General features: G+C 39.2%; 1 protein-coding gene across 5 annotated transcripts in view; it reads left to right on the top strand.

Annotated features, from left to right (window-relative positions):
- Positions 1-12,310, top strand: part of LOC115443236 (dystroglycan) — a 119,515-nt gene extending 107,205 nt beyond the window's left edge. Inside the window, exons 8-21 of one of the 5 annotated variants that reach the window (XM_037439066.1) lie at positions 197-352; positions 740-874; positions 2,595-2,870; positions 4,110-4,271; positions 4,656-4,931; positions 6,321-6,460; positions 6,760-6,900; positions 7,403-7,754; positions 7,932-8,177; positions 8,441-8,611; positions 8,868-9,109; positions 9,221-9,594; positions 10,480-10,651; positions 10,860-12,310. In XM_037439066.1, coding sequence (XP_037294963.1) covers positions 197-352; positions 740-874; positions 2,595-2,870; positions 4,110-4,271; positions 4,656-4,931; positions 6,321-6,460; positions 6,760-6,900; positions 7,403-7,754; positions 7,932-8,177; positions 8,441-8,611; positions 8,868-9,109; positions 9,221-9,594; positions 10,480-10,651; positions 10,860-10,974 — 2,958 coding nt within the window. In that variant the 3' untranslated portion in view covers positions 10,975-12,310. The remainder of the gene's footprint in view (positions 1-196; positions 353-739; positions 875-2,594; positions 2,871-4,109; positions 4,272-4,655; positions 4,932-6,320; positions 6,461-6,759; positions 6,901-7,402; positions 7,755-7,931; positions 8,178-8,440; positions 8,612-8,867; positions 9,110-9,220; positions 9,595-10,479; positions 10,652-10,859) is intronic. The other 4 variants (XM_037439065.1, XM_037439068.1, XM_037439067.1 and 1 more) reach the window with 4 other exon arrangements.
- The last annotated feature ends 217 nt before the right edge of the window (positions 12,311-12,527 follow it).

Below are 12,527 nucleotides of genomic sequence, written 5' to 3'. Positions count from 1 at the left end.
TTTAATTTGGAAATTGGAACACAAATAGATCATAACTTGGATAAACATGATGGCTACGCTAAAGCATTAAATAATTTTCTGCAAAGAAAGCCAACATACACAGTCCTATTTGAGGAAGTACTTTATCGGACTACTCGGCCCGCTTTAGTCCAGTCCATATCTAAGCCAACCTTTTAACCGCATAATATTTCGGCAGGTGGGCTGCGGCAACAAGCTGTGGAGCCAGCACAAGGTGCTGGTGGCGGGGCTGCGCGAGCAGTCGCGCGACGGCACGCTCGCGCACGTCGTGCGCCTGCCCGTCATCGGCTGGCGGCTGCTGGCGCTGCAGCCCGCGCCCAGGGTCAAGAGACAGGTGAGCCACTGCGCTTCTCCGTGGACAGCCCGGCAGTGGAGCAGTACAATACTGTGCTAATATCACTATACACTACCAGTTTCCGACATTTTTCATTATCATAACTTAAATTTGTTATATTCCCAGATCAATTATGCTTTTGGAAACAAAATAAAAAAGACCTGGAACTTATTGACATCGAATCTCAAGTATAATAATTCGCAGTTGAAATACGCTACTACTGTTCCAGTTTGAACATGTCATAATGCAATTAGGCACTCTGCCGTAATTGTGTTGATCAGTGATTATCAAGATATACAACATCTAAACGAAATGTTTCCTATCCTCTTTTGTTGTTGGAAAACATATTGTGACATCTAGTACTGATCCATTGTTTTATCTCAACAGTCCCAGTTCGAAGGGTCGGGAATGGCTGTATACGACACTGAGTATGATAACGACGACGACGTGGACTACAGCGGCTACGACGACGACAAAGACGACGAAGATGACTACGGACACGACGGCGACAGCCCCTTCACGGTAAGTGTTACACATTCAGCCGAGGCTTATACGGTCGAGTTTAACACCTCTTATGGCTAGCGTCGACTAGGCTCGTCGAATCGATTTGAGTCGAATTAACTACTAAGCATTTACAATGGAGCTGCTTCTTTATAAAGCGAACCGAATAAACATACATAATGAATGCGATTCGATTCGGCGCTGCGCTCCTGTTCTAGTCGACGCCGCGCCTTACAGCGCGAGAAGTGCACCGTGCCTTTTGAATACGGCGGCTCTGGTCTCAAATTCAACGTGTCAAATAAGTCAGTGTTGTTACGAATGGCTTAAGTCCGATGTCATTGTTGTGAAGCTTTGGTCACGTTAAACATGACAGCAAATCTAAGAGCTAGAAATTGGTGCGTTCTGTGACTGGTTTTGAGTTTTCAATCGTAAATATGTATCAATATAATAACAATAATATTAATCTTCTCGATATGTATTTAGAAAGTTAGTTTTGTGCGATGAGCATGAATTTCTATGAGGTTTGAATAATTGTTTTAATCAGTGCAATCGATAACGGTGTGAAGGAAATGGTTTATATGAGTATCGATTTTGAATCATAATAAACATTTATTCATCATGCATAATGTTCAGTATGTCACTGTGAATTCTTTAGTACGTTGTCATCTGTATCATGTTGTTTAGTATTTGCATCGTCCAATATATTCGTTGGGTAACTACCGACATTATTATTTTATGAATAAAAGTTGCGATATGAGAGGTTATGTTAATTGAATCGATTGGTACTGTCAGTCGTTTCCCAAAGAATAAATCCATAATAATTATGTTTAGCCATCCCACAGATGTACGGAATGCATATCTTGCACTTATCTGTCACCTCATTATCATAGAGCATTCGTACTGAGATACCACATGTAGAATGGAATGTCGAATGAATATTTGGACAAAGTTATGCCATAATGAACAAACAATTTAGATCTAATCTTCTTTTATATGATAATGTCTGATAAAACTTTCTACCTTATTGAATTTATGTTTAGGTAGATTTTGGCTTAATTTCGTCCATACAATGTTTCATTTCACTTCCAAAGTCATGAACTCCGAGAAAAACAATAAACACAAACATACATCATTATTTATTTTAAACGATTTCTATCACCAGACCACTCTCTCAGAGCTCATTTCACTACAAACCACATTATCTAAGGAACATTTATTCCATTTTTCATTATCTTCATAAATGATAATTATGGGTTAGGTTAGGTTAGACAGCAAAGTTTTCAAAATAATTTTACAGTCGCATTAAGTAATTGTGAGCTTTGTGTGTGGTTATTTAACAAACGCTTTGGTGACAATCAATGTGCCACCGAAAATAATTCAGCATCGTTACATAATTTCATTTGAGTATGTTTTAAAAACTAAAATATATTGATATAATTAATAGGTGTGAAGTTAGATATATGTACACAGCTTATACAGCTTACAATTGGTGGAACACTTACAATATAATCACAATGCAAACGCGAACAATAAACACACCGTACCTATCCGTCAACATACAGCTTAGTCGGCACACGTTCCTACACGCTGTCCGTTCCGTGTACACGGCTTTAACCTTTGGACGTTCGCTGTGTGTCCGTCTGTCCGTGTACGTATAACCACAGACAGGGCTCGCTAGGGTGTACATCGGGTGGCACTGGCAGTACTAACCGAGTGTGTATGTCGCGGCGCCCGCGTGCAGGTGGACGCGTCGCTCCCGCCTCCCGTCCCCCGCCCGCACCCCCACCGGCACCACCACGGCGAGGCGCCACACACCACCACCGACACGTTTCAGAGCTCGCCGCCGCCGCCGTCGACCCCGGCCCCTCCCCTCACCCCCGTACCGTCTGTACCGTCTGTACCGCCACCCTCCCCCCCGGCCGAGCCCACTGCCGCCCCGACCACGGAGGAACTCACAACCGCGCGCGCCCAGGATACCACTCCCGACTCCGCATCTACTAATACGTATACCACGGAGGTTTGTTGTGTCCCGCTGTCGAGCTTTACGTGTCTGTTGTGCATGCTCTCGTCGCGACCCGCATGCGCGCTGTGTTATGTAGAGGAACCAGACCCGTGTGTATAATGTACCGCTCCTACCTACCCCACATCCACTACCTGCTGCCCATTACTCGACCGCCAAGATTCGGAATCGATTTCGCGAGTCGCATAGGTTAAACCACAAATCGAAGGTGGCGTATAAGAAAAATCAAAAGAATATACGAGGAAAATCCGCTTCAATGCAAAAAGATTTAGGAACTGAAAGAAGAGAAAAGGTTTTTCTTGTTATTACTGCCAAAGGCGGACGACACTGCAAGGCAAAAAACATTAAACATGTTTATTGTACCCGATTTCCGAGTCTTGACTATTAAATTATCCTAATTAGTAATCTTCTGTTTTGTACTTCATTTAATTACTAAATTTACAAATGAGCAGTCTCCTAGCGGCTCCTACGGCTGCCAATTTTTGGCACGTTTTATTTCACAAAACCTTATAAGAATGCAAGTAAGGCTTCAGAAAAAATAATAGAAAATTTCAATCCTTCCATTCGCCTGTTCCTTATTATTTTGCTAAATACACACATAGAATTACAAAGGGCCTTGCCCGTACGTGTGTTTTATTTATGTGATTTATGTTTATTTGCTAATAATACTGTATGCACCTAAAATTACTATCGGGCTAATCAATATAAGTACCTTTATTTAGAATTAAGATAAAATTTTATACTGTATATGTCGCTTATTTTGGGTAAATTGATAGAAATATTCATTTCTTACATAATATTATTATCTAATGTAATGCCGGTATTTTTAAATGTATTGTATAATTAACATAGATATTAGAGCACAAAATGTATAACTTAATGCATCATTTTTCAATAGCATGTTATTTCTGTAGAAATTTGGTATCCCCCATGATCAATATACGCCAAATAAAGCTAATATGTAGATTCTATATTAAAGTAATTGTAGTTGTCAAATCTAAATAAAAACTGCACTATTAATGTAACAATTGTCAATAGTTACATTTCATTTTACAGAATATACTTTATAACCGCAGCTCATTATAGAACAATACTATATTCATATTATCAAAATCTTAGAAAAAATATTAAAATAGATCATTTTACCAGTATGGCTAAGTAAGTATCCAGCTATTGACCATGCCATAAATGGCACTTGCACTAATACAGATAACTAAACCAATAAATTCTCAACAGAATGGTGAAGAAAATGGGGAAAACCCGGTATGGGAACACACTTCGGAAACAATTAACAATCAATTCACACATGCACCGGTGTCGCCAAGGAAGTTTAACGAAGTTGTCATCAGCCCGCAATACCCTGACGTAGTAGACGCGACCACAGTTGAAACTGAAGTTGTAAGTGCATTTCCAATAACTTGATATACTAATGGTGTGTGTGGTGGTATTGGATTAACTTGTAGACTAGAATCGCGTGTTTCATTATCGATGAGTAATTATTTGTACATACCTAACCAAAGGCGTAAAGACAACATAATCAAGATTCAAGATGTATAAAAAATATTAAAGAGAATTTAAGATGTTATAGTTATGCTATCGTAGAAATTATTTAATAGCATGGGTTTTGCTGGTTATAATGAAACTAATGAAACTTTGTAAATATTTGCTGCCCTATACACTTGTCACTGTAAGAAGTCATCGGTCAGTCTCTACAGTAGCGTATGTTGTCTTAACGTCTGCCCATCACGACACATCGTGTGAGCGTCCGCATGGCACTTTCAGCAAACCGTAGTTATACGTGCATCGCACGAAATGCCGCCTATACCTCCGTCGGAGCACCCCACGTCTGTGACGTCACCGTTGCCCGCCACCTCCTCCGAGTTCCCCACGGAACCGAGCACGACCTCGTCCACGACTACGTCGACTACGACTTCGACTACAACATCGACTACGCAGACGTCGACGGTGGCTACCACACCGACTACAGTGACAACTCCGACTACGGTTTCAACGACTACGCCGACGCCTGAGACCACGTTGCAGGAGGTTACCAAGCAGGTCCGTTCATTTGATGTATTTTGAGCGGGATTTAAATTAATTAACTGCCTCTATTTTTGAGATTCGGTTGAGTAAATCCCACTCATGATGTTCAACCAAGGTTTCCTTTTTTTGGTAATGGACATTCATTGTGTGAGTATTGTCAAAATTATTCGTCCAGAGTTTCGTTTCGATTGGTATGACATTTCTAACATTCATGAATTGGTTTATTTTGAGTTTGAAATTCTAATTGGCATTATTTGGTTTTAAACACTAACATACTTTTTTCCAAATTTCGTATCATACTTTAACATTGTATAGATGTACAAAGAACTGTTGTTATAATATCAAAATCTCTGTTTGAACATCCAATATAATTTTAAACGGTATATTATTTTTTACTATTTTATCATTCATCTGAAGATGGTATCATTCAATGTGTGTGAATTTTAGAACACGTGTGTATGTATGGGTTATAATGTATTTAATTTGTTAGACAATCGCAACGGGATCTTATTATATTACACATATCATTAAGGCGTTATAGGGATTCGACACTATATTATAACTATTTATTTATTTGTAATAAGGTACATCAACAGCACTACATATTACATCATTAAATACAAAAAAAAGCAATAACGTACAGCATCGGATATGTGTGCTACTAATAGATGAACACAGCATTTACCATCAACAACATATTTAATCATAATCATAATAATGAGGAGGTATAAGATAAAATTATGAAGTACTATAAATATGAAATCAATGAATAACGATTATATACTAAATAATTTGTCTATATAACTAATTGAAGTCTCTCGTATTAAAAAATCGATTTAGGTAGTACCACAGTTTAATCGATTCCTACATCCTGTAGCGTACTGTTGCTCCATTTTTGGAAAATTTCCATTTTATATCACACGATGACGGAGCGCGTCATTGCTTTTCAGAGTTTTGTACCTCAAATTTCTTGCTGATGTTGATACTGTTTACATCAGTAGGCGTAATACTGCGTTCAGGCGAGCAAGTTACTCGTCTTTTTTAATCTTTATTTAAGGAGCTTGGTCGTTTTTTCACGACTATGTCGCTCCGTACGTCCACTTTTACCCATGTCTACTAACTTTGATGATATCAAAATATTTTTAAATAAAGCCCTAGCTAGCTAGCTCTTCCGATAAAGGAACAGACAAAAAACTATTAATACTGCCCACGTTGTAGCTAAAAGTATGAGGTCCACTCCGCACACACTCCGACAAAACATAATGTATATCATCACTCACTCCACAGTCAGAACAATTTGGGGAATTTGACGCCCGTCTTACTTAATTACTCATCTTGTCATTTAGGACATAAAAAAATGGTGACTGTTTTAACTTCTATAAAAATCCATTCTACAATTGCCAGGACACAACAGCAACGGAAGGCAAAAGTACAATAATAGGTCAGACTACGGAGACCGTGACGTTCGCAATGCCAGTGAACCAACCACCATCGCTCAAACACCACATGAAGAAACTGGCCATCATCGCGGGCAAGGCGTTCAGGTGAATATAAGATCTTGAAATTATTGCACAATAATATTTTATAGCAGAACTATCTGTAAAGCGGCATTGCTAAGTAAACTCTGATTTACCATATCGAAATGAAAAACTAACAGTCAATGAATTTCGTTTGTGTTAGTTATCCATGTTACTGAAAAGTATTGGCTCAGGCTGACGTCGAATTCCTTAAAAATATTCGAATCAAGGGATAACCTAAAAGCTTATATAATTCGATCAGCGATACTGGCTCCAGTACAATAATGACTACAATAGTATACTGATAATGCAATCTTTCATTCAAGGTATATAATACCAACGGATCTATTCACGGACCCAGAAGAAGGCAGCAACCTTACGTTTACGATGTACGAGGCTGACAACGTGCGGCTCAGCAAGACCTCCTGGATACAGTTCATTCCGTCCGGACGGGAAGTCTATGGATTGTGAGTAGCATTTTGAAATAGACTTATAGGCAATGCTATGAGAGTTATTAATAGGCTATTAACCACCATTTTCAATAAATGATCTTAATCGCTTTTTTCGATCTATCTCAAAAATGGCCCAATCAGAACAAAGTATTTGTGACATGTCTACAAATGTGTTATTTTGATTGGTTCAATCTCGGAATCGCATTGAAGATTGAGATTGGGATCGATTATTAAAAACGGTTGTAAGTCCGCTTATTCAACATGTATATGGTGTTCAATATAAAGTGTGGAGCCTATAGAATATATGTACCATATATTTGAATAGAAAAATAATTATGATAAAAAAATTAGTAGTTAGCTTAGGTCATCCAGTGCGTCTAATGTTTTAGTTGCCATGAAGATTCCTGTTAAAAATACATCATTATTATATTTTTATTAAAAATATAATTCGCGCTATTCATTTTGTATTTAAAAAAATTACAAGCAGCCTTTAAATTTTCATATATTTATTACCCAGGCCACTGGAAGCCCACGTATCTCGCTGGAACTTCATAGTCGAAGCTCAGGACAGCGAAGGATTAGTAGCGCGCGGTCCCCTAGACATCACCGTCCAACAACACAAGAGCGGCCGCACCATCAACCACCAATTCATCATGCAGTTCAAACTCCTCAAGGAGGTCAACAACGCCATAGACTGGCAGATCAGAGCCTTGGAAGGAATCGTCAACCTGTTCCGGGATACTGATATGGATCATTTGACGGTGCTCAATGCTACGCAAAATGGAGATATATGCGAGTTCGTATGGACTAATGATACATTGCCGAAAGATGCTGCATGCCCCACTGATGACATTAAAAAGCTTATGAAGGTTTGTAATATATAAAATATTTTTATTCTAAAGATATGTATCCCAAGAACTTTTCCTTTCAAGTGAAATTGGCTTCAGTTAAAATATGTTATTGCCTCGGCCCTAATATACATATTTATTGCTGAATGTTTGCATTATTTTTCAATAAGTTATCTCATAATGGACTGCACCTTGCAGATAATGGAATCCGACACGGAAGCGGGCAGTCCGTCCGCGAGCCTGGTGCGCGTCATGTCGCCGGAGCTGAAGGTGTCGGGCGTGCGCTGGCGCGGCGCGGGCGCGTGCGCGGCGGGCGCGGCGGGCGCGGCGCCGGGCGCGGCCCCCGCCACGCGCGCCCCCGACACCTACCCGCCCGTCACGCGCAACCAGGTCGATCACATCAACGCCGCCGTGGGACAACTGCTTGTATACAAAGTGCCAGAGGTAACGAATTAAACACCAGTTGTTCGCAAGGTCATCATTATTATCATCATCGTCAGCATGAAGTCCACCGCTGAACATAGATCTCTCCTAAAAATTTCCAGATGCACATAATTCACAATTACCACTTCCGAGTTTCGATATTTTGATTCATAGATAACGTCAATTTGTAGTTTTACCCAATTTATTCCACCCAACATCTGGTTAACTCATAATTATTTTCTCCAATTGAACTTTTGTAGGTACTTACCAACTGTTAATTGCAGGACACGTTCTTCGACCCGGAGGATGGAGGTACTCGCAACCTGCACCTCTCTCTGCGGTACAGCGACCGCACGGAGCTGCCGCCGGGCCACTGGCTGCAGTTCGACGCCAAGAACCAGGAGTTCTACGGCCTGCCCGCGCCCGGCGACGAGGGCAGCGTTTCTTACCAACTGGTAAATAATATTACGATATTAAATACTGACCATTTTAAACCTTCAAACATATAGGGTACATTTGAGGATCGATTTGTTATTTTGCTTCGTGGTTTGGGTATTTTTTATACTTCAGATGCTTTTTAACTCTAAATTTTGGGTGGTGTTGCTACTGCTTATGGACAGTTGTGACGCCCACCAAATGGACTGTTTTTATAATCTTGTCAATAATTATTAACATAAAAAACTCAATTCAAATATTAACTTAACTCCACAGATTGCAGAAGACTCGAGCAAGAAGAGTGCACACGACAGTTTAATAGTTGAAGTGTCAAAGGCACCGGAAATTCGTCCCACAGTCGAGTTCCAAATGACTATGGAGTATCCGTTCCCGAAACTAGCGTATGACGCAAACAACAAACGTAAAGTCGTCGAGAAACTCGCCGCATTGTTCGGACAGAAAGAGACAGCGAATATAAGGATACAGAGCATTACTAACAATCCTACTACGATAATATGGTAAGTAAAGGATATCGTTTCAAATTAATGAATTTAATTCGATTCATTTTACGTAGAGTATTCAGACTGTAAAAATGTATAACATCGATTCAATTAAACGATTTGTTTCAGGTACAACACAAGCCTGCCAATGGACAGATGTCCTAAAAAGGAAATCGAAGACCTCCGCAATATGATAATAGCCGACGAGCGTGGCACTACAGGTGGCGCTCTTAAAGACCACGTAGACCAAATATTCGATAAAGACTTAAAAGTAATGTCCATAAGACTTATACCTCTGGGGCTGTGCGCAGAGCAGGGCACTAAAGTGGCCAAGCCAACGATACCGGTGCACTCCGGTGCCACTAACACTCAAGGCAGTAAGGCTGGAAGTGTACAGGACCAAACCTACCTCGTGACCTTCGTCATACCAGCGGTTGTGATTGTCTGTATGATTCTGTTGGCCGGAATCATCGCCTGTGTCTTGTATAGAAGAAGACGAACCGGTAAGTTTTTATTTCAGTATTGAAAGGGGAATTGCATATTATTGGAATAATTTTATTTACATTCCTATATAACAGTTGCTTTTCGAAATTAATTTGATTACTTTGTAAAAATAAACTTTATTAGTAAATACTTTAGAATACATAGAATCGAATAAGTATAATTTATAAATCTGATTAGTTACATAATCGATACTTTCGGTTATCGATTTAAAACAATATCGATTATTATCTCCCTTCGTTAATGTTTAATATTATTTTCAATCTTGTAGGAGGTGTGAGTGCTTGACAAAGACGAGGTGATTTTGCAAAAATAGCAAAAATTTTAATTGTTGGCGTTTTATTTGTTTCTATAAAATCACACACTGCAAATTGTGTAGGTGTAAATAGGAACACCTTTGGTAAATCACTGAAAATCCAGCTATCTGTAACGCACCTTCGTGTAATGAATTGCTTATAAATTAGAGTATTTTTGCTGTTATTATGTCTCAGATGTAACACGCGAGTTCGATTTGTGTTAAGTTGCTATGTAAGGGTTTTTGTGTCGCTTACCGAATCACACATTTATGCTGTAGTGCTCAAGATTTTAGAAAATTTCATACATTCATAATAATTATTTGTAAATGTTTATTCCGGCTCCAATATGTTCAAACCAATATTGTAAAACAAAATATATGTATTGACATAGTTTAATGAAGTATTAGGGCAATTTCCTTCGTGTGCTCTACATAGTCGAAATTAAGGCGTCATTCTTTAACTCGAACATTTCTGTTTGATATTACAAATGATTCTACAGACGGACAAATAAACTTAATATAAATTTTCAAATCCCTACCGGAATATCTGTTCACGTAACTAGGAACGCAATACAAAATTTTCCCATTACAGGTAAAATGAGCGTCGGCGACGAGGAGGAGCGACAGGCGTTCCGCTCGAAGGGCATCCCGGTGATCTTCCAGGACGAGCTGGAGGAGCGCGGGGACGCCGAGCCCGTGCACAAGAGCCCCGTCATCATGCGCGAGGAGAAGCCGCCGCTGCTGCCGCCCGCGCCCGACTACAGGTCTGCCTCCCTTACCGCCGCGACGAGTTACCTCTACAGTCAATAGTAGCGACATCTTGTTACAATACTCTTATTATTCAAACATTATATAGCTCCATATCTTTTATATTTCTTCGAACCGCACAAATTATAAACCATTTTGTTTTTATTTATTTTAGGACGTATTGTAGTGACGAGTTGAGTACAAAATGTTTTATTCCCTTCGCAGGTCTGGCGAGGACGCGCCGTACCGGCCGCCGCCGCCGTTCGCCGCATCACGCACGCCGCCGCGGCCCAAGGCCACTCCCACCTACAGGAAACCTCCCCCTTACGTGCCGCCTTAAGAACACTGCCCACTCTCCACTAGTACGTAGGATAACACGCTATCCACTTATTACTATTATTTCGGGCACGTCAGGAGCTTCGGGAATTCATCGTGTCAATTGACTCTAAATTCATTAGAATACTTTACGACCAACCACCCGGTCGAAGGGTTGATCGACATCAAACTTTTCGTATTTATTATTTCTTCTTTTCGAGTTCAACGTTGTAATTATAGGCGTTTATACGAAAAATGCATTTATAAATTAAGAAAACCTCATGTCAGAACAAGGAATTGCGCACATTAGCGTCGTGTCGCGAGAACGAATTTCTTTATATAATCGCGAATAGGTGAACTTTTAGGGTTCACAATGAAGTTTGTGGTGTTGATGTTTCAATTATAATGAGAAAAAAGTGAAGACTTCACGATGAATAACGTATCTAGTGTTATTGTTGAAGTAGGCGATGACGCATTAGCTCCTAGGATAATATGGAAGTTCAACAAGCGAATGAACGATATTCGTGCATTTAAAGGGATGTCGACGTCCCATAGTTTACTTTCATACCCATACGAAGCATGAACGATTCGAAACGATTGACAGACACGTCAATTAAACGCTGCGAGTTAAGTTTGCTAATAAACCAAAATAACAAAGGTGTTTGGCTTAATGCGTGCCATCGTTTTGTGAGTTGTTATTTAATGTAATTAAAAATAAAAAAAACATATCGAAATGTAACGTTTTAGCCTTTAGCGTAGATCTTCCATACACGATATTAATGAGTAGTGCGTGTGTGCGTTACGTTTTGAGGTTGTGTCAGGGCTCGCCTGGTGGTGGCGCCTGAACGTTATTATATGGAAGTAATTTTGCCGTTCATTATGTATGGATTGTTCATGATTAGATGGTGTGTACGCAATGAATTACAAATAACATAATATAATGAATTATACAACTGACTTTAGTAATAGGATACGTATAGGTATTTTTAAGGATGAAATATCATTTTGTACTTGTCTAATTACCATAGATGTAAGGTTAACAAAATCGTGTAACTATAGAACCGAACGAAATCACCTGTAACGATAACTTTCCTTTGGATGTATTTTTTTCTATTGTATACTTATTTAGAGTTTTGCATTTATAGATATTTTTAGTATATTATACAATTTAATGAGGCATGTCAAACTGAGTGTTCATTTTTGTTTACTTATTATTTTTAATAGGAGTACTTAATGTCCGTCAAAACAACCATGTCGTAATAGTTATCCTCGGTCTTCTTTTCATTTCGTATTCTCTCATTATACGCACATAATTTATGTAATTAATGAGCTTTTATTTTTAAATAAAATGTCTAGTAAAGGTTGTGAATTTTATTGTATGGCTATTTCCCGCAACCTTTTATCCTTTCCTATCTATTCAATAAATCCGCTGCAGATACTTTGGATAATAATGAACTATACAAAAAAAAAGATAAGCCCGTCTATTGTGATCCCTCTTTATTTCCAATGACATCAGATAGTTGAAAATTATATTGTGCCCTCATTATCAATTAAATAATTTAAGCAATATGTTGATAC

The sequence above is a fragment of the Manduca sexta genome, chromosome 16 (genome assembly GCF_014839805.1).
Source record: "Manduca sexta isolate Smith_Timp_Sample1 chromosome 16, JHU_Msex_v1.0, whole genome shotgun sequence".
NCBI classification, from domain to species: domain Eukaryota; kingdom Metazoa; phylum Arthropoda; class Insecta; order Lepidoptera; family Sphingidae; genus Manduca; species Manduca sexta.
Note: the sequence above shows the minus strand (reverse complement) of the source record. Positions and strands in the feature narration are given on the sequence as shown.